Below are 23,557 nucleotides of genomic sequence, written 5' to 3' on the forward strand. Positions count from 1 at the left end.
TGATTGACCTCCAATGCAATGATGCACTGAGGGCAAAATATGCGGCAGTGGGTGCTGCGGAGTTCGCCCGTTTCCTCCCCGGCACAATGCCCCAGCTGCGCATCCAGGCTGCTCAAACGTTGTCTATGTTTGGCAGCACATACCTGTGTGAACAACTGTTTTCTTTGATGAACCTGAACAAAACATCACACAGAAGTCGACTTACTGCTGAACACCTCCACTCAATTCTGAGGATTTCTTCAGCTCAGAGCCTTACCCCGAACATTGATGAACTTGTGGAAAAGATGGGACACCACCAAGTATCACCCTCAACCTCAAACAAGTGAACATTACTGTGCAATCACATATTTAGAGTTTTTACTCAGTTCAAGTTTAAAAGTTAAAATTTAATATTTGTTTTCACTGCATGTTACTTCTCCTTAAACAAAGTGTTGTTTTTGATTAATAGATTTTTGCACTTTATTTTTTTGTATTTCAATCCAATTATATTTTAAAAATATTTCAGTTGAGTGGATGATAGAAAATTGCTATTATTGTTTTTTCTTTGAAGTAAATTTAGCCCACTTTTGCTAAAATAGAAAATATAGTCTACTGATGGTGCCTTGAATACCGGTTTCTTTCATTTAATGTTCATGTTATGGGGATATTTATATAAAGGAAATTTGTCTTTTGTGTCTGTTGAAAATTAAAGATTACTGACAGAGCCATAAGAAAATATTGCTTTATTTATCTGATCATATTGTAATATATTTGTTAGGTTTTCAGTAGGTTCAATTAGGTTCACTAGACTATATGCGTCATTTAAAAATTTTTCAATGAACATTCGAACAGTCCGGCCCTCGTCTTGTAGCTGATTTTTTTATTTGGCCCTCCGTCCATTTGACTTTGACACCCCTGCTCTATACCATTTGTATTTCATTAACCTTTGACTCTTGGATGTTCTTATAGGCACTTTAGTATTGCCAGTGTAACAGTATAGCTTCCGTCCCTCTCCTCGCTCCTCCCTGGGCTCGAACCAGGAACACAATGACAAAAGCCACCCTCGAAGCAGCGTTACCCATGCAGAGCAAGGGAAACAACGACAGGCTCAGAGCGAGTGACGTTTGAAACGCTATTAGCGCGCACCCCGCTAACTAGCTAGCCATTTCACATCAGCTACACCAGCCTAATCTCGGGAGTTGATAGGCTTGAAGTCATAAACAGCGCAATGCTTGACGCACAACGAAGAGCTGCTGGCAAAACGCACGAAAGTGCTGTTTGAATTCATGTTTACAAGCCTGACACCGCTCAGTCAGATACTTAGAAACGTGTATGCTTGTATGCTCAATCAGATTATATGTAACGCAGGACACGCTAGATAATATCTAGTAATATCATCAACCATGTGTAGTTAACTAGTGATTATGATTGATTGATTTTTTTCATAAGATAAGTTTAATGCTAGCTAGCAGCTTACCTTGGCTTACTGCATTCGCGTAACAGGCAGTCTCCTTGTGGAGTGCAACGAGAGAGAGGCAGGTCGTTATTGCGTTGGACTAGTTAACTGTAAGATTAGATCCCCGAGCTGACATGGTGAAAATCTGTATTTCTGCCCCTGAACGAGGCAGTTAACCCACAGTTCCTAGGCCATCATTAAAAATATGAATGACTGACTTGCCTAGTTAAAAAAAAGATTCACTTGAAATCGGCCCTAATTAATCGGCCATTCCGATTAATCGGTTGACCTCTACTTTAGTTCCACCACCCACACATGCGGTGACCTCACGTGGTTTAAATTGTTTCTAGAGACAATATCTCTCTCATCGTCACTCAATGCATAGGTTTACCTCCACTGTATTCACATCCTACCATACCTGTCTGTACATTATGTCTTGAATCTATTCTACCATTCCCAGAAACCTGCTCCTTTTACTCTCTGTTCCGAACGTACTAGACGACCAGTTCTTATAGCCTTTAGCCACACCCTTATCCTACTCCTCCTCTTTTCCTCTGGTGATGTAGAGGTTAATCCAGGCCCTGCAGTGCCTAGCTCCACTCCCATTCCAAAAGGCGCTCTCATTTGTTGACTTCTGTAACTGTAAAAGCCTTGGTTTCATGCATGTCAACATTAGAAGACTCCTCTCTAAGTTTTGTTTTATTCACTGCTTTTACACACTCTGCCAACCCGTATGTCATAGCCTTGTCTGAATCCTGGCTTAGGAAGACCACCAAAAACCCTGAAATCTCCATTCCTAACTATAACATTTTCCGACAAGATAGAACTGCCAAAGGGGGCGGAGGTGCAATCCACTGCAAAGATAGCCTGCAGAGTTCTGTCTTACTATCCAGGTCTGTATCCAAACAATTTGAGCGTCTATTTCTAGAAATGCTATTTTTTCCAGAAACAAGTCTCTCACCGTTGGCGCTTGCTAGAGACCACCCTCTGCTCACAGCTGTGCCCTCGACACCATGTATGAATTGATTGCCCCCCCATCTATCTTCTGAGCTCGTGCTTCTAGGTGACCTAAACTGGGACATGCTTAACACCCCTGCCATCCTACAATCTAAGCTTGATGATCTCACACAAATTATCAATGAACCTACCACGTACAACCCCAAATCTGTAAACATGGGCACCCTCATAGATGTCATCCTAACTAACTCGCCCTCCAAATACACCTCTGCTGTTTTCAATCAAGATCTCAGCGATCACTGCCTCATTGCCTCCATCCGGAATGGGTCTGAAATCAAACGACCACCCCTCATCACTGTCAAACGCTCTCTGAAACACTTCTGTGAGCAGGCCTTTCTAACTGACCTGGACGGGGTATCCTGGAATGACATTGACCTCCTCCCGTCAGTAGAGGATGCCTGGTTATTCTTTAAAAGTGCCTTCCTCACCATCTTAAATAAGGATGTTCCATTCAAAAAATGTAGAACTAGGAATAGATATAGTCCTTGGTTCACTCCAGACCTGTCTGCACTTGACCAGCACAAAAACATCCTGTGGAGTTCTGCATTAGCATCGAATAGCCCCCATGATATGCAACTTTTCGGGGAAGTTAGGAACAAATATACACAGGCAGTTAGGAAAGCTAAGGCTAGCTTTTTCAAACAGAAATTTGCATCCTGTAGTACGACCTCAAAAAAGTTCTGGGACACTGTAAAGTCCATGGAGAATAAAAGCACCTCCTCCCAGCTGCCCACTGCTCTGAGGCTAGGAAACACTGTTACCACTGATAAATCCACTACAATTGAGAATTTCAACAAGCATTTCTCTATGGCTGGCCATGCTTTCCACCTGGCTACCCCTACCTCGGTCAACTGCCTGGCACCCTCCACAGCAACCCGCCCAAGCCCCCACCATTTCTCCTTCACCAAATCCAGATAGCTGATGTTCTGAAAGAGCTGCAAAATCTGGACCCCTACAAATCAGCCGGGCTAGACAATCTGGACCCTCTCTTTCTAAAATGATCTGCAGAAATTATTGCAACCCCTATTACTAGCCTGTTCAACCTCTCTTTTGTATCGTCTGAGATTCCCAAAGATTGGAAAGCTGCCGCGGTCATCCCCCTATTCAAAGGGGGTGACACTCTAGACCCAAACTGCTACAGACCTATATCTATCCTACCCTGTCTTTCTAAGGTCTTCGAAAATTTCATGCGGTGGGTGTAGCTGGTGAATGGAGATCAGGCGCAGGAGAGCAGAGATGAGTGAGTACTGAGGCAATTGTAAGAACAGAATGCAACCGCATCACAGAAACAAATGCCCAAAGAACAAGTGAGGCAGCACAAAGTACAAAAACCAAGTACAAAGTACCGGCTGCCACAAATCACGAGTACAAATAAAGACATGGAGGGAACAGAGGATGTGTGGAAAACAAGACAAAACAAATGGAAAATTAAAGGTGGAGCGGCAATGGCTAGAAGACCGGTATAACGTGGACCGTCGAACGCCGCCCGAGCAAGGAGAAGGACCAACTTCGGCGGAAGTCGTGACAGAAAGCCAAGTTAACAAACAGATTACTGACCATTTCGAATCCCACTGTACCTTCTCCGCTATGCAATCTGGTTTCAGAGCTGGTCATGGGTGCACCTCAGCCACGCTCAAGGTCCTAAACGATATCATAACGACTATCGATAAGAGACATTACTGTGCAGCCGTATTCATCGACCTGGCCAAAGCTTTCGACTCTGTCAACACGTGGACAACTAGACTGTAAACGCTCCTTCCAGACTCACATTAAGCATCTCCAATCCAAAATTAAATCTAGAATCGGCTTCCTATAATGCAACAAAGCATCCTTCACTCAAGCTGCCAAACATACCCTCGTAAAACTTACCATCCTACCGATCCTTGTCATCTATAAAATAGCCTCCAACACTCGACTCAACAAATTGGATGCAGTCTACCACAGTGCCATCCAGTTTGTCACCAAAGCCCCATACACTACCCACCACTGCGACCTGTACGCTCTCGTTGGCTGGCCCTCGCTTCATACTCGTCACCAAATGATTTAGCTCCTTTGCACCCCAGTATCTCTACTTGCACACTCGTCTTATGCACATCTATCACTCCAGTGTTTAATTGCTATATTGTAATTATTTCACCACTATGGCCTATTTATTGCCTTACCTCCCTTATCCTACCTCATTTGCACACACTGTATATAGACTTTTTCTATTGTATTATTGACTGTATGTTTGTTTATTCCATGTGTAACTCTGTGTTGTTGTTTGTGTCGCACTGCTTTGCTTTATCTTGGCCAGGTCGCAGTTGTAAATGAGAACGTGTCCTCAACTAGCCTACCTGGTTAAATAAAGGTGAAATAAAAAAATGAAATAGAAAAACACTCACTCTGAGTGTAAATAATGGAATGAGAGTCTCTTCACACAAGTCTTAAAGGCGTTGAACATTACTACAGTTGAATAAATCATAGTGACCACCACAACCTAGTTATGCCATTACTAGGGGTGTGTGTGTGTGTGTGTGTGTGTGTGTGTGTGTGTGTGTGTGTGTGTGTGTGTGTGTGTGTGTGTGTGTGTGGCAAGATTCTCTAATGATGCATTAAATAGCTTTCTCTTTCTGGATTTTTCAACAAACTAACAGATTCAACTGTTCAACCAAAATCATCTTTGAAAAAATTGTACTTGTAATGCACATATTCAAGTGGCGTCTTTCTTGTGGAGATGCGCTCAATTGGTAAATAGCTTCCTTTGAGAGGCAAGAGTGAGAATAGTAGAAAAGGCTAAATCATTTTCTGGCACATTGTGGAGAGAGATGAGATCTGTGAAGCATCTTTCGACAATCTCATGGAGGAAAGCATCTTCATCTGTCTCTCTCACTTTTAGAAGCCTCCAGCACAGTTCCTCACTCAAAAATTACAACTTCTCTGAAGCTCTGAGGGCTTCTCACAGGTTCCACTATTCAGTGCTATCCATCAATTGTAAGGTCCACAGTCTTACATCAATAATGATGTTTGCTTATGACACATTTGACAGCTATATAACTCATTACTACAATTAGGTCTGGGTCACAGGGAAAAAAGCAAGTCAGGACCAGAAATGTTGCTGTTCTCTGCATCAAAATATGCCGTCCAAGCCATATTGATATACGCCATTTGATGATTTACTCTTCTGGAAAAAGCCCAAAAATTAAACCGGAGACTGAGGTTGCGTCCCAAAGATGGCGACGACAGAGAGGGCCGCCTAGCTTCTAGTCCTTAGGAAACGTTGAAATATATATTTTTTTTATGTATTATTTCTTACACTGGTGGCCCAGAAAATCTTAAGTGTTATTGCATACAGCTGGGAAGAACTATTGAATATCAGAGCGAAGTGAATTTACCAGCACTACGACCAGGAATACAACTTTCCTGAAGCGGATCCTTTGTCCGAACCACCCAGGGCATCTGAACTGATTCCAGAGGCTAACCCAAAATAACGTCACCATAGATGAGGTAGACGGTGTGGCCTTCTGGTCAGACTTTCGGAGGCGCACACACTTGCCAACGCTTCCGAATATATTACTCGCTAATGTCCAGTCTATGGATAACAAGGTAGACGAAATTAGGGTAAGAGTTGCTTTCCAGAGAGACATCAGGGATTGTAACATACTCTGTTTCACAGAAACATGGCTCTCTCGGGATTTGCTGTCGGAGTCGGTACAGCCCCCGGGAATCTTTGTGCGTCGCGCTGACAGAAATAAACATCTCTCCGGGAAGAAGAAGGGTGGGGGTGTATGTTTCATGATTAACGACTCATAGTGTAATCGTAACAACATACAGGAACTCAAGTCCTTTTGTTCACGTCACCTAGAATTCCTCACAATCAAATGCCAACCGTATTGTCTCCCAAGAGAATTCCCGTCGATTATTGTCACAGCTATGTATATCCCCCCTCAAGCCCATACCACGATGGCCCTCAAGGAACTTCACTGGACTTTACACAAACTGGAAACCATAGGGCCCTCCCCCGCCCTCCCTTCGGCAAATCTGACCACGACTCCATTTTGCTCATCCCTTCCTATAAGCAGAAACTCAAACAGGATGTACCCGTGACACAGACTATTCAACGCTGGTCTGACCAATCGGAATCCACACTTCAAGATTGTTTAATCACGTGGATATGTTCAGAGCCTCAGAGAATAATATTGATTTATACGCTGATTCGGTGAGTGAGTTTATAAGGAAGTGCATAGGAGATGTTGTATCCACTATGCCTATTAAAACTTACCCTAACCAGAAACCGTGGATAGATGGCGGCATTCACACAAAACTGAAAGCACGAACCACTGCATTCAACCATGGAAGGTTTACTGGGAATATGACCGAATACAAACAGTGTAGTAATTCCCTCAGCAAGGCAATCAAACAAGGCGAATTGTCAGTCTAGAGACAAAGTGGAAACACAATTCAACGGCTCAGACACAAGACGTATGTGGCAGGGTCAACAGACAATCATGGACTACAAAAAGAAAACCAGCCATATCACAGACATCGACGTCTTGCTTCCAGACAAACTAAACACCTTCTTCGCCCAGTTTGAGGATAATACAGTGCCACCTACCAAGGACAACGTGTGCTCTCCTTCTCCGTGGTCAACGTAAGTAAGATATTTAAACGCGTTAACCCTCGCTAGGCTGCCAGCCCAGAGAGTATCCCCAGCAGCGTCCTCAGAGCATGCTGGCTGGTGTGTTTACAGAAATATTCAATCTCTCCCTATCCCAGTCTGCAGTCCCCCACATGCCACCTTTCTTCCTGTACCCAAGAAGGCAAAGGTAACTGAAATAAATGACTAGCGCCCCGTAGCACTCACATCTGGGATCATGAAGTGCTTTGAGAAACTAGTGAAGGATCATATCACCTCCACCTTACCTGCCACCCTAGACCCACTTCAATTTACGTACCGCCCCAATAGGTCCACAGGTGATGCAATCGCCATCACACTGCACACTGCCCTTTCTCACCTGGACACGAGGAATACCTATGTAAGAATGCTGTTCATTGACTACAGCTCAGCATTCAACACCATAGTACCCTCCAAGCTCATCATTAAGCTTGAGGTCCTGGGTCTCAACCCCGCCTGTGCAATTGGTTTCTGGACTTCCTGACGGGCCAACCCCAGGTGGTGAAGGTAGGAAACAACATCTCCACTTCGCTGATCCTCAACACTGGGTTCCCACAAGGGTACATGCTCAGCCCCCTCCTGTAATCCCTGTTCACCAATGACTGCGTAGCCATGCGCACCTCCAACTCAATCATCAAGTTTGCAGACGTCACAACAGTAGTAGGCTTGATTACCAACAACGACGAGACAGCAGACTTGAAGTCATTGGCCACTTTAATAAATGGATCACTAGTCAATTAATAATGCCACTTTAATAATGTTTACATATCTTACATTACTCATCTCATATGTATATACTGTATTTGATACCATCTAGTGCATCTTGCCTATGCCGCTCTGTCATTGCTCATCAATATATTTATATGTATATATTCTTATTCCATTCCTTACTTAGATGTGTGTGTATTAGGTAGTTGGTGTGGAATTGTTAGATTACTTGTTAGATATTTCTGCACTGTCGGAACTAGAAGCACAAACATTTCGCTACACTCGCAATACATCTGCTAACTAGAGGTCGACCGTTTATGATTTTTCAACGCCGATACCGATACCGATTATTGGAGGACCAAAAAAAGCCGATACCAATTAATCGGACAATTTAAAAAATATATATATTTTATTTTTTATTTGTAATAATGACAATAACAACAAAACTGAATAAACACTTTTATTTTAACTTAATATAATACATCAATAAAATCAATTTAGCCTCAATTTAGTTTTAGGTTGTAGTTATAGGAATTATAGGACTATTTCTCTATATACCATTTGTATTTCATATACCTTTAAGTATTGGATGTTCTTATAGGCACTTTAGTATTGCCAGTGTAACAGTATACTGAGCATAGCTTCCATCCCTCTCCTCGCCCCTACCTGAGCTCGAACCAGGAACACATCGACAATAGCCACCCTCGAAGCATCGTTACCCATCGCTCCACAGAAGCCGTGGGCCTTGCAGAGCGAGGGGAACAACTACTTCACGGTCTCAGAGCGAGTGACGTCACCGATTGAAACGCTATTAGCGCGCACCGCGCTAACTGGCTAGCCATTTCACATCGGTTACCACAGCCTAATCTCGGGAGTTGATAGGCTTGAAGTCATAAACAGCTCAATGCTTGAAGCACAGCGAAGAGCTGCTGGCAAACGCACAAAAGTGCTGTTTGAATGAATGCTTACGGGCCTGCTGCTGCCTACCACAGCTCAGTCAGACTGCTCTATCAAATATCAAATCATAGACTTAATTATAACATAATAACACGCAGAAATACGAACCTTAGGTCATTAATATGGTCAATTCCAGAAACTAACATTTTGAAAACAAAACCTTTATTCTTTCTTCACACATTTCGCAACGAGCCAGGCGGCCCAACCTGCTGCATATACCCTGACTCTGTTGCATAGAACAAAAGAGAAGTGACACAATTTCCCTAGTTAATAAAGAAGGACTTCCGGCGCCGACAGAGATGGCCGCCTCGCTTCGCGTTCCTAGGAAACTATGCAGTTTTTTGTTTTTTTTACGTGTTATTTCTTACATTAGTACCCCAGGTCATCTTAGGTTTCATTACATACAGTCGAGAAGAACTACTGAATATAAGATCAGCGTCAACTCACCATCAGTACGACCAAGAATATGTTTTTCGCGAAGCGGATCCTGTGTTCTGCCTTACAAACAGGACAACGGAGTGGATCCTATGCAGCGACCCAAAAAAACGACTCCGAAAGAGAGGGAAACGAGGTGGTCTTCTGGTCAGACTCCGGAGACGGGCACACCGTGCACCACTCCCTAGCATTCTTCTTGCCAATGTCCAGTCTCTTGACAACAAGGTTGATGAAATCCGAGCAAGGGTAGCATTCCTGAGGGACATCAGAGACTGTAACGTCCTTTGCTTCACTGAAACATGGCTCACTGGAGAGACTCTATCCGAAGCGGTGCAGCCAACGGGTTTCTCCACGCATCGCGCTGACAGAAACAAACATCTTTCTGGTAAGAAGAGGGGCGGGGTGTATGCCTCATGGCCAACGTGACATGGTGTGATGAAAGAAACATACAGGAACTCAAATCCTTCTGTTCACCTGATTTAGAATTCCTCACAATCAAATGTAGACCACATTATCTACCAAGAGAATTCTCTTCGATTATAATCACAGCCGTATATATCCCCCCCAAGCAGACACATCGATGGCTCTGAACGAACATTATTTAACTCTCTGCAAACTGGAAACGATTTATCCGGAGGCTGCATTCATTGTAGCTGGGGATTTTAACAAGGCTAATCTGAAAACAAGACTCCCTAAATTTTATCAGCATATCGATTGCGCAACCAGGGGTGGAAAGACCTTGGATCATTGTTACTCTAACTTCCGCGACGCATATAAGGCCCTGCCCCGCCCCCCTTTCGGAAAAGCTGACCACGACTCCATTTTGTTGATCCCTGCCTACAGACAGAAACTAAAACAAGAGGCTCCCACGCTGAGGTCTGTCCAACGCTGGTCCGACCAAGCTGACTTCAGAGCATGCGCAGACCAGCTGGCCGGTGTGTTTACGGACATATTCAATCAATCCCTATACCAGTCTGCTGTTCCCACATGCTTCAAGAGGGCCACCATTGTTCCTGTTCCCAAGAAAGCTAAGGTAACTGAGCTAAACGACTACCGCCCCGTAGCACTCACATCCGTCATCATGAAGTGCTTTGAGAGACAAGTCAAGGGCCATATCACCTCCACCCTACCTGACACCCTAGACCCACTCCAATTTGCTTACCGCCCAAATAGGTCCACAGACGATGCAATCTCAACCACACTGCACACTGCCCTAACCCATCTGGACAAGAGGAATACCTATGTGAGAATGCTGTTCATCGACTACAGCTCGGCATTCAACACCATAGTACCCTCCAAGCTCGTCATCAAGCTCGAGACCCTGGGTCTCGACCCCGCCCTGTGCAACTGGGTACTGGACTTCCTGACGGGCCGCCCCCAGGTGGTGAGGGTAGGCAACAACATCTCCTCCCCGCTGATCCTCAACACTGGGGTCCCACAAGGGTGCGTTCTGAGCCCTCTCCTGTACTCCCTGTTCACCCACGACTGCGTGGCCACGCACGCCTCCAACTCAATCATCAAGTTTGCGGACGACACAACAGTGGTAGGCTTGATTACCAACAACGACGAGACGGCCTACAGGGAGGAGGTGAGGGCCCTCGGAGTGTGGTGTCAGGAAAATAACCTCACACTCAACGTCAACAAAACTAAGGAGATGATTGTGGACTTCAGGAAACAGCAGAGGGAACACCCCCCTATCCACATCGATGGAACAGTAGTGGAGAGGGTAGCAAGTTTTAAGTTCCTCGGCATACACATCACAGACAAACTGAATTGGTCCACTCACACAGACAGCATCGTGAAGAAGGCGCAGCAGCGCCTCTTCAACCTCAGGAGGCTGAAGAAATTCGGCTTGTCACCAAAAGCACTCACTAACTTCTACAGATGCACAATCGAGAGCATCCTGGCGGGCTGTATCACCGCCTGGTATGGCAACTGCACCGCCCTCAACCGTAAGGCTCTCCAGAGGGTAGTGAGGTCTGCACAACGCATCACCGGGGGCAAACTACCTGCCCTCCAGGACACCTACACCACCCGATGTCACAGGAAGGCCATAAAGATCATCAAGGACATCAACCACCCGAGCCACTGCCTGTTCACCCCGCTATCATCCAGAAGGCGAGGTCAGTACAGGTGCATCAAAGCTGGGACCGGGAGACTGAAAAACAGCTTCTATCTCAAGGCCATCAGACTGTTAAACAGCCACCACTAACACTGAGTGGCTGCTGCCAACACACTGACACTGACTCAACTCCAGCCACTTTAATAATGGGAATTGATGGGAAATGATGTAAATATATCACTAGCCACTTTAAACAATGCTACCTTATATAATGTTACTTACCCTACATTATTCATCTCATATGCATACGTATATACTGTACTCTATATCATCGACTGTATCCTTATGTAATACATGTATCACTAGCCACTTTAAACTATGCCACTTTGTTTACATACTCATCTCATTTGTACATACTGTACTCGATACCATCTACTGTATCTTGCCTATGCTGCTCTGTACCATCACTCATTCATATATCCTTATGTACATATTCTTTATCCCCTTACACTGTGTACAAGACAGTAGTTTTGGAATTGTTAGTTAGATTACTTGTTATTACTGCATTGTCGGAACTAGAAGCACAAGCATTTCGCTACACTCGCATTAACATCTGCTAACCATGTGTATGTGACAAATAAAATTTGATTTGATTTGATAAAATAAATTCATGTTTGCAGGCAATATTAACTAAATATGCAGGTTTAAAAACATATACTTGTGTATTGATTTTAAGAAAGGCGTTGATGTTTATGGTTAGGTACACATTGGTGCAACGACAGTGCTTTTTTCGCGAATGCGCTTGTTAAATCACCCATTTGGCGAAGTAGGCTATGATTCAATGATAAAATAACAGGATCCGCATCGATTATATGCAACAAGCTAGATAAACTAGTAATATCATCATCCATGTGTAGTTAACTAGTGATTATGTTAAGATTTATTGTTTTTGTAAGATACATTTAATGCTAGCTAGCACCTTACCTTGGCTCCTTGCTGCACTTGCATAACAGGTAGTCAGCCTGCCACACAGTCTCCTCGTGGATGTAATCGGCCATGATCGGTGTCCAAAAATGCCGATTGTTATGAAAACTTGAAATCAGCCCTAATTAATCGGCCATTTCGATTAATTGGTCGACCTCTACTGCTAACCATGTGTATGTGAACAATAAAATTTGATTTGAAATCCCTATGTACTTTTGATTCTTGAACAGAGCTCTATGGGCCCTGTCAAAAGTAGTGCACGTAAGTAGCTAGGGAATAGAATGTTATTTGGGATGCATCCAAAACTGTTTTTCACATTTCATTAATGCATGAGTAAATCGTAACTAACATTTGGCATCCCTCCTTATGGGTAAATTAAATACCATTCGTAAATTTCACAAACAATTCTCAGGAAATCAAAAAAGTACTGATCGCCAAAAAATTTCAATCACATATGTTTCGTGGTCTATGTACATTACACGGCCGAAAGTATGTGGAAACCCGCTCGTCGAACATCTCATTCGATGTGGTTGAGGTCAGGGCTCTGTGCAGGCCAGTCAAGTTCTTCCACACCGATTTCGACAAACCATTTCTGTATAGACCTCGCTTCGTGCACAGGGGCATTGCCATGCTGAAACAGGAAAGGGCCTTCCCCACAAAGTTGGAAGCATGTGTAGTGTTAAGATTTCCTTTTACTGGACCGAAGGCGTCTAACCTGAACCATGAAAAACAGCCCCAGACCATTATTCCTCCTTCAGCAAACTTTACAGTTGGCATTATGCATTGGGGCAGGTAGCGTTCTCCTGGCATCCGCCAAACCCAGATTCTTCTGTCAGACTGCCAGATATTCAAGCGTGATTCATCAATCCAGAGAACATGTTTCCACTGTTCCAGAGTCCAATGGCAGTGAGCTTTACACCACTCCATCTGGGCATTGTGAATGATGATCTTAGGCTTATGTGCAGTTGCTCGGTAATGGAAACCCATTTCATGACGCTCCAGACGAACAGTTCTTGTGCTGACGTTGCTTCCAGAGGACCGAGGACAGATGATTTATACGCGCTACTCACTTAAGCACTCAGCAGACCCAATCTGTGAGCTTGTGTGGCCTGCGGCTGAGCCGTTGTTGCTCCTAGACGTTTCCACTTCACAATAACAATGCTTACAGTTGACCCGGACAGCTCTAGCAGGTCAGACATTTTAAGAATTGACTTGTTGGAAATGTAGCATTATATGACGGTGCCACGTTGAAAGTCACTGAGCTTTACAGAATGGGCCATTCTACTGCCAATGTTTGTCTATGGAGATTGCATGGCGGTGTGCTCAATTTTATACATCTGTCAGCAACGGGTGTAGAGGAAATAGCCAAATCAACTAATTTGAACTGGTATCCACATACTTTTGGCCATGTAGTGTATTTCTGGCTTTTGATTGCAGGGTTATAACTGATTAAAAAAATACCCACAACTTCTTGATCCAATGAAACTTGACTAAAGTAAAAAAAAATATGTATTTACAATTTTGAAGAAGAATGAAAGAAGAAGATGAAGAAAATAACATGCTCCTTTTATTTTTCAAAACTTCTTTAAAAAGACTAGTACACCCTATTCCAGTACATAGGGAATAGAATGCCATTTGAGACGCATCCTATGTCTATGGTTAGAGGCCTCTCTTCTACAGGATCCAATTAATCACTAAGACCCACCATGATCAATATTAGAATTAATCATGTCTTGTTATAAATTACACTGACGCTGGGAAACCCACATAACCACACACACACACGGCGGTTGAGACCAGCCGAGACAGAGTCATAAATATTTTTTATTTTAAACTAGGCAAGTCAGTTAAGAACAAATTCTTATTTTCAATTACGGATTAGGAACAGTGGGTTAACTGTCTGTTCAGGGGCAGAATGCCAGATTTGTACCTTGTCAGCTCGGGGATTTGAACTTGCAACCTTCCGGTTACTAGTCCTACGCTCTAACCACTAACCAGGATTCCTGCAGCAGCAGATGTCTGCATTTCAGGGGAATTAAATCAGAAAAAAAGACCAAGACATTCTGCCCTACTGTAGCCCGCTCCCTGTTCCCCATCGCCGCAGACAGAGACGGGCGCAGAGGGAGAGCGAAGGAGGAAGGAAGGGGGAAGGAATGGAGGAAGCCATCAGGTCGAGAGGAGAGGAAGGTAGAGAGGACAGTAGAGCCGTAGGAGGATGGGATGGCATCAAGGTGCTACAGTATGATCTCCCTGCAAGACAGCGTCTGCGAAGCAGACGGCAGAAACATGTCCTAGCCCCCAACCCAGAACACAGCCTGCTGCTGCTCCAGCTCTGCACACACACAAACACTCAAACACAGACACACACGAACCGAAGATATAAAACATGGCACTAACCCAGAGGCTGCTGCCTCAACAGGGCTCAGTATTTACGAACAGCTGTCTCCTAGTCTCTGCACAACAGCCAAAGCATATTACATACCCTGGCAGGACTAGAGCTGCCTGCCAAATTAAGATCTCTGTGTGTGTGTGTGTGTGTGTGTGTGTGTGTGTGTGTGTGTGTGTGTGTGTGTGTGTGTGTGTGTGTGTGTGTGTGTGTGTGTGTGTGTGTGTGTGTGTGTGTGTGTGTGTGTGTGTGTGTGTGTGTGTCTGTGTGTGTGTGTGTGTGTGTGTGTGTGTGTGTGTGGAGATGAAGCAGAAGTGTCAGTTTAGGCCTTCATTCTGTAATTTATATGGGTAGTACAAAGTAAAAGTACAAAGTAAATTGCAGTGTGAGTTACAGTAAAAGAGTCTTACACACAATGGAGGCAAGACAAATTCCTTAGATCTACTTTACACCTAACATGAGCCTATTCATCAGGGACATACATTCAATAGCAAATATCACCATTGCACCAACTTCATTGCCTATTGTCATCTAAACGTCTGTTTCCATCACAACAGAAGCACAAAGACTCTGGAAAAGGACTTGGACGGACCAGCTTAGAGCTACGTAAACCAATCTCTCTCATCCTCTCAGAAACAAACCAGAGCTCTTAAAAAATTGTCTCTAATTAAAACAGTCCTGTAGGCTTTTTATATGAAAGACCTCATCCTCATCTTTCAACAATTCCAGTTAACATCCCTGATGTTTCTACATTGACTCACTGAAGCTTCGACACAACCTCCAGAGAGACCTCAAGATTATGATCTGGAAGGCAAAACTGATGCTAGATCCGCACTCCTACACTACCTTATCTGAGACATTTTGTGAATATGAGCCCAGAACTTCGTCCTACCTTTGAGAACGATGGGGTCCTTGCCCTCCCTCCTCAGCGAATCCAGGACCACATGGAGGGGCTGCGAGGAAGTCACCCTCTGGGGATCCATGGTATTTTCGTCATACACCACGATCTCTTTGGAGAAGATGCTTTTGAAGGAGTCCTTGCCGGAAGACTCGCGGCATGACAGGAGGTCCAACACTGTGATCTTGCCCTGCTGCAGCCGCCGCCGGCTGATCTTGTCGGAACAGTTGATGTGTACCGCACCCTGGATGTGGCTCTTGTTGTACTCCATGAAGGGTCGGCAATCGATGATGACCGGGACAGGCCCGACCAGGTGTCCCATGGGGCATCTGGCCATTCGCTTGGCCAGCTCATTGGGGTGGATGACCCGGATGGTGGACCCTATAGCCTTGGGTGAGCCTGAGGTGAGACTGGGGTCACTAAAGGCCTCATGGTGGACCATGCCCATGGAGTTGGAGGAAGAGGTGGGTCCAGCATAGCTGAGGTTGGGGCTGCTGGCACTCACCTGGCTCACGTGGCTCTGGTGGCTCTGCTGGTGGCGCTGGTTGTGCTGGCTGTCCTTCTCGTAGGTGGTGACCGAGCAGCAGCTGGCACTGCTGCATCCACACGACAGGGAGCGTGTGGAGCCGTTGGATGAGGGCATATACGTGAGGTTGGTCGCCCGGATCTTCACCACCGTGGTGCTGATGACCGTTGCCTTGCTGCTGTGGCTGGTGACGGTGGTGTCCAGGTAGCTGGTGTCCAGGCACAGTCGGAGTTCCTGAGGTCGGATCGGCCTTGGCAGCGCCACCACAATTCTGTCGTCGAGGGGAGATGGAGGCATGGGGAGGCTGAGGGTCAGGACGTCTAGGGAGAACTACAAGAAGCCAGTCTACATGGGGAAAGATTGACAGAAGAAACTAAATGTCAGGGCTTGCATGCATAAAGTATTTCAGAGTAGGACTGCTGATTTAGGATATGTTTTGCCTTTTAGATAATAATAATAAATAAGATTACATTGACACGGAGCTTGAAGCTAGACCAGTACTCCGAGTTGCTTTATGAATATGGGCCTAGATTAGGTTTGTGAGTGCACCAACGGAATCCACTATAGACTAGAGGTCTTTATGGGTCCACCCTAACCTGAATACCCGAGCCCGACCCGGGACCCAAGCGGGCCCGGATCCAAAATTCAAACGTTTCCCTCAGGTTCAGGTCAGGTCCTGTTTGATTGTCATCGGTCTCGGGTCTATGTAACTGCAATTGATAGACCCAAATGGACCTGAATGGACCTGACCACGGGTCTGCATAGCCTATAGCATATTTATTTTACAGTAATAAGGTGAATCTGTTCACTTATAGAAGGCCTAGCCAACATATGAAGCCCTATTCGTTAACGAGAAGAGCAACGGGGCTGATAATCGTTTTTATTTTTTATTAAGATCCAATTGGGTCTGATATAGTTGTAGTCGGCCCCATTTAAGTTCGGATCTGATTGTTCAAGTCCGGGTCCCCTTTTCTTAAAATGATTGTGTTGTATTGCTTTATTGTATCACTGTATTATTGTATCACTGTATTACTTATACAACTAATATAAGGACAGGAATGAGACGGGAGTAGAAATTAACATGTGCGTTGTTTAATGCGTTTCACAGGAATAACATTCCAAGCATTTCATCGTAGGTAAGCAAGGGAGTTACAGGTGCCCTAAAGGGACAAAACTAGAATATCAATACACAACATATTCCTCCCCCTTTACCTTTGATGATTCAATGTTTTGCCTATTGTTTTCTTTTTAAAATAAGTTATCTTAATGTAAATAAATGAACTTCTCAGAATAACCTTTTTTTAAACTAGGGAAAGAGGGTAGACTGACACAGTTCTCCGACTTAACCCTGGGGTGTATTCTGCCCCAATGTCAGAGGTTAGTCTGAACTAAATAGTCAACCTGTCACGGGTTCGTCTTTCTCTTGCAGGGTAATGACGACGTACAGGTGAGTCTACAGTCACATTGTATCTGAGTCGGAGTGGTGATGGTGTATGCCCAAACTGGGGTGCAACAGTACCCTGAATAGGCTCTCTGGCTGGTGCAGGTGAGTCTGGAGCACTTTCCACATTTGTAGGTTGCTGCAGTGGATGTTCAAGTGATGGCTCGTAGTCATGGTAGGCCTCCAGTAGCTGATCTTGGATTGTCGCTTGACAGGAGTTATCTCTGAGGTTGGTTCCTGGCAACAGTTGATCCACATGTCTCCTCCAGATGATGTTTTCTGGTGTGTGAACTGTGTAGGACACAGGTCCTGTTTGTGCAACCACTGTGGCTGGTATCCACTTTGGAACTTTACAGTAGTTCCGAGCAAGAACTTTCTCTCCAGCTATGAAGCTTCTGTCATTTGCTTTGCTCTGTCTCTCCCCCCTGTGCTCTCTGTTGTGTCTGTACAACCTGTTTAGTCTTTGGAGGTCTCAGGAGGTCGAGTCGCGTGCAAAACTGTCTTTTCATCATGGCTGACGCGGGTGCCACTTTGGTTTAGCGTGGGGAGTGTTTCTGTAGGTTAACAGGAAGGTGTTTTTAGGTGCCTATTGAGGGAGCCGTTCCCTTGTGATGATTTTAAAGCTTGCTTCATCGTTTGGACAAACCTTTCGGCGAGGCCGTTCGTTGCAGGATGATACAGCGCTGACTTGATGTGCTGAATTCCATTTGCTTCCATGAATGACCGGAACTGTTCAGACACCTGTTGGGGGCCATTATCACTAATGAGTTGCTTTGGCAAGCCGAAGCGACTGAAGATTGACAGTAGCTCTTTAATGGTTCTCTCCGCTGAGGTGCTCTTCATCACTATGACCTCAGGCCATTTGCTGTGTGCGTCAACTACGACTAAGAACATACAATCCTCCAGTGGGCCTGCATAGTCTATGTGGACTCGCTGCCAAGGCTACCCTGGGAAGTCCCATGGGTGTAGTGGCGCTAGCTGAGACATCTTCCTCATCTTTTGACGTGCAGATCATGACTTGACCTTGTCTTTGATAGCTGTGTCCAGACCTTGCCACCAAAAGTAGCTGCGTGTAATCTCCTTCATTCACACCATGCCACAGTGCCCTGAATGGAGTTCTTCAAGCACCTGCCTTCTCAGTTGCGGCGGTATGATGACCGGAAAACCCCATAGCAAGCATCCGAACTGAACTGTGAGCTGGTTTCTCCTCACTAGGTAAGGTTATAGGCTGCCCGACATCTCTCCTTCGTTTCCACGAGTGACAATGTCCGCGACCTCAGACATCACTGGGTCAGTGTGGCTGAACTTTTTCACTTGGACAGATGTAACTGGGGCGTTCGTCACTTCCTTGAAGTAGAAGATTTCAGCCTGGGAGTGCTCAGTGTGTGTGAGTGGAAGCCTTGAGAGACCGTCTGCATTGCAGTGCTGCTCAGACCTTCTGTACTTGATATCGTACTGGTGAGCAGATAACAATGCCCATCGCTGCATACGGTTGGCTGCATGCGGCTGGCTGCAAGCGGCGGAATGCCGGTGTGGGGACCAAAGATGAAGTTGAGGGGTCTATGGTTCGTCAGCAGTGTGAATCGTCGGCCATACAAAAACTGATGAAATGTCTTAACTCCAAACACAATGGCGAGTGTTTCACGCTCTATCTGTGCATAATTGCTCTCGGCTTTACTTAAGGTCCGTGATGCGAAAGCAATTGGCCTTTCTTCACGTGATGGCATAATGTGTGAGACAACCGCACCAACGCCATAAGGCGATGCATCACATGCCAACTGTAATGGCAGGTTGGGGTTGAAGTGGGTTAGGGCCTCTGACTGAGCTAAGGCTGTTTTCACTTTCATGAAGGCGTCCTCACATCTGTCTGTCCACTTCCACTGTTTGGTTTTGTTCAAATTTAATGCAGTTGCTTTAACATGTTAGCTAGGTTGCTTCCGCAACGGCCTTCACCTTCGATGGCACCTTGTGGAGACCTGAACTGTCGATGACGTGGCCCAGGTACTCAACAGAGGGCCGGAAAAACTTGCATTTGTCCTTCCGGACCCTCAGACCGTTCTCCTCCAATCTCTGTAGTGTAGCGTTCTTGTTTCTCAGGTGCTCCTGCTCGTCTTTGCTGGTGATGAGTAGATCATCAAGGTAACATTGGACCCCAGTGAGCCCACTCAGTATCTGGTCCATAGCTCTCTGAAACAAGGCCGGAACTGAGGTGATTCAAAAAGGAAGCCACCGGTACCTGTACAGTCCTTTGTGAGTCACTATGGTCAGCAGTTCTTGTGACTCTTGGTCCACATGCACATGTAGATAGGCCTGACATATGTCTATCTTACTGAATTTTTGTCCTCCAACTAAACCAGAAAAGAGGTTATCAATGAGGGGTAGTGGATATTTTTCAGCAGTCAAGACTGGGTTAATTGTGACTTTGAAATCACCACAGAGTCTGAGGGATCCATCTTTTTTTATGACTGGAACAACAGGTGTAGCCCATTCACTGGATCCAATACTCCACTCTCCACTAGTCTGTTTAGCTCAATTTCAACTTTTGGTTTTATGGCGTATGGGACAGGTCTAGCTTTGAAGCATTTAGTTTGCTGTCTGGTTTCACGGTCAGTTTAACTGTTATGTCCTTCATACTGCCAAGTTCTCCTTTGAACACATCCGCGTGTTTCCTCAATATCCCTTGTAGGTTTGTGTCCTCTTTTGCAACCATGTGAATTTCCTGCCAGTTTAGTTTGATCTTTTTCAGCCATGTGCGTCCTAGCAATGCTGGATGGTTGCCTTTCACAATGTAGAGGGGTATCTTTACCTTCTGTTTGTTGAGCTCCACTGTAACAATCACGCTTCCTCTCACTGAAGCAATCTCACCGGTGTATGTTTTCAGCGTCATCTTTGTGGGCTGTAGTGTGAGGTAATGTAGTTTCTCCTTGTATACAGCCTCAGACAGCAAAGATATGGCTGCTCCAGTGTACACTTGCATCCGTACTGCGTTTCCATCCAGTAGCGGTGTCACCCAGTATTCGTATCCATTGTCTGAAATGGACAAAACATGCAAAGATTCTTCCCCTTCAGACAGGGTATGACTTTGTTCATCCTCTATGTGCTCCATTTTATGCACTTTCTTTTTGTACTCCCTGAAGTCGCTTTTCCTTTGTTCAGTACTTTTGTTTGATTGTCTCTTTTTGTTTTTACATGCACGTTCGATGTGACCCTTTTTTCCACAACTTCTGCAGTCTAAGTCTTTGCACCAACACTCCTCTGCTTGGTGACCTGGTTTCCCACAGCGATAGCATGGCATGCCACCTCGTGCCTTGTTTTTTAACTCCATAGACACCTTTGGCACTTGGGTCGATGCACTTAACTGTTGTGCATCTTTATTTGCCATTTCCAATGACGTACTCACTTCTATTGCTCTCTGCAATGTTAACCTCTTGAAGCTAGGGGGCACTATTTGTATGTTTGGAAAAATAATGTTCCCAAAGTAAACAGCCTATTTCTCAGGACCAGATGCTAGAATATGCATATTGACAGATATGATTCATCACCAGGTTTTTCAGGCGTTACCAGGCTGTGCAATAGATTGAATGTTTTTCCTCCCATAACAGTCAAAAATGTTGGCACGACTTCTGTTTTAATTCCATTTGCCAACACAAAGTACTCAAAACATTCTGCGTAAGAACTCCATTGTTCCACAGATTCATCAAATGTTCCTATATTTCCAACCAATGCAGACATTTTCGGTTTATTTTTCTTTCTCACACTTTTCAGACATTCCCTTACTCCCAGGCCCTTTTTTTCTCTTTTAACTCACGCTGACTTCACTTTCTCCCGCAGCTAACTCTTCCTATCCCTCGAGGGTCTCGTTGCTATGACATCAAAAGCACGTTTTGTTTGCGTCTTTCTACAGCGAATTATTTTTAATGAATTTAACTCAGACTTTCTGCCGAAGATAATGAGCACAAACGTGAGAACGTTTCTTTTGCGTCGCCAGTTGTGTTGTATAGCACACTGTATTACTTATGCAACTAATATAAGGACAGGACATGAGACGGGAGTAGAAATTAACGTGGGCATTGTTTAATGCGGTTCACAGGAAGAACATTCCAAGCATTTCAACGTAGGTTCTACTGGGTCCGTTCGGGCCCAGTTAAACCAGAGAAGACTTCTGCTATAGGCTACTATGACGTGGGTAGAATCAATAATAACCACAGCGTCTATCGAATAGCATGGAGGTTTGTTGATGACTAATGCCACTGACTGGGGACAGTGAATGAGAAACTAAACAGCTACACAGTCACCAAATATCTGCTAAGAAAACGTCTGCAAGACAACTACCACAGTCATGGGAATATGCAGTTAAAACAGAGAGCCTACTGACCATTTAGTGAGGGTGGATATAAACCATAGACTATATGATATATGTGGAGTGTCCAATGAATATGTAGCCTATGAGCAAATAATATAATCCTCACAAATATGTGCAGGTCACACGGGCATTGAAATTCACAGAGCAAATATCTCTACTACGCAGCTAGGCTACTGTCAATTTCACATTGCAGTGCAATAAGGCTATGCATTTCAGGTGACAAAAAAGACTGGAATACTGCTTCAACCTGTAGTAGAGCTACGCCGCAGTTTGGTCTCTCCCTCCAAATCACATCTGGGACAGTCATGGGATGCGCGAGGCTGCTTAAATTTCATCAAACGTTGTAATAATAACGACGTAATAAGCCATGTCCTCACATCAAAGTACGCCCATGGTCGCGTCGTCTGGCCCGTGCGTTTAGTGTCCAGCTGTTTCAACTGGCTGGTAATGTAAAAAATAAAAAAAAATCACAGGGTGTACATTCATTGAAGAGACCGGCATGAGGACGTGCTGAGAATAAAAGTATGGAGGGCTTCAGCGGTACAGACACGGTTTGATTAGATTAAACATGTCAATTCCAATTCAAAGACGCCGCGGTTGGACAGCACATATTTATCTCGTATAGTAAGTAAAACATGGTATCATTTGTAGTGATAGTCTAGTCTGGATAATTTTGGCAACATTGTAGCCAGTAACAGATATTTGTTAAAAGTGATATTGAAAAGCCAGCAGTTTATCTATCATCTGTCAGTTAGCATGAAGAAAATGAGTTCTTGCAACGATCTAAAGGATATAGGATATCGAATAGCCTATAGTTTCATGTGAAATTCCCGATATCTGAAATCGTTCATATTTAACGTTAGCACTGTTATGACTTGAAATTGCTGAGTATGGTCTGTCCATGTTGATAACGCCAGCGTAATTTATACACAACTTGTAAGCTACATACACTGTGAAAGGTCGCCTAATAAAGGAATTTTAGAAGTTTACTTACATTTTTGTAAGACAATGTTTTGGGTGCTCCGGTTGAGTGTTGACGATTTTTATTTGTGCTCAATGTTGATTCCATTCAGCCTTTCCCAGTGCCGCGGATCCGCAACATTTCTACTTTTAGCCTGGTCCCCAGTAATAATATACAAGGGGTTCAGCCAACCTAGAGAATTGGCACTTTAGGATTGGCACGTGTATGAGCCAATAAACGACTTCATTAATATTCAATTAGTAGTTTTGTACAGTGAGGGCGCAGCGAGAACCAACCCAGTAGTGGGTGTTCCGCAGCGGGTCTTAAAAAGCGGCTAGGTAGGGGTAAATCTCAATTGTTCTCCTCGTGTACTCTCTGTTGTCTCCTCGCCTCCTTCTCAAAACACATTGGATGAGAAATTCAAAGGGGAGGGACATTTGGCTTTCTCATCCAATGGATTTTGAGAAGGCGAGGAGAGCAGAGACAGGACGCGAGGAGTTAGTAATTGAGTTTCTCCTTAAATAGTCAAATGAACAATTCTCAGAGTCCCATGTATGAGAGTAGGGTGATGTCACTGGCAACCAATCAAAAGTGCGCTACGAGGAAGAGTGAAGCAAGTGTAGACGGATGATAACATTCTCAGATTAGAAATTCGTTCATCCTGTTTCGTCTTTAATGCGTTCTTCTCCGCCTATTTATGCAGAAAATACAGTCATAACCACTGTAGTAG

General features: G+C 44.6%; 1 protein-coding gene across 3 annotated transcripts in view; it reads right to left on the reverse strand.

The window, feature by feature from the left end:
- Positions 1-23,124, reverse strand: part of LOC139406974 (dual specificity phosphatase 10) — a 34,171-nt gene extending 11,047 nt beyond the window's left edge. The window contains exons 1-2 of one of the 3 annotated variants that reach the window (XM_071150194.1): positions 22,861-23,124; positions 15,531-16,407 (exon numbers count right to left, since the gene is read on the reverse strand). In XM_071150194.1, coding sequence (XP_071006295.1) covers positions 15,531-16,359 — 829 coding nt within the window. In that variant the 5' untranslated portion in view covers positions 16,360-16,407; positions 22,861-23,124. Of the gene's footprint in view, positions 1-15,530; positions 16,408-22,243; positions 22,308-22,860 lie in introns of those variants that run through there. The other 2 variants (XM_071150195.1, XM_071150196.1) reach the window with 2 other exon arrangements.
- Between the last annotated feature and the right edge of the window lie 433 nt (positions 23,125-23,557).

This window comes from Oncorhynchus clarkii, chromosome 4 (genome assembly GCF_045791955.1).
Source record: "Oncorhynchus clarkii lewisi isolate Uvic-CL-2024 chromosome 4, UVic_Ocla_1.0, whole genome shotgun sequence".
NCBI lineage: Eukaryota > Metazoa > Chordata > Actinopteri > Salmoniformes > Salmonidae > Oncorhynchus > Oncorhynchus clarkii.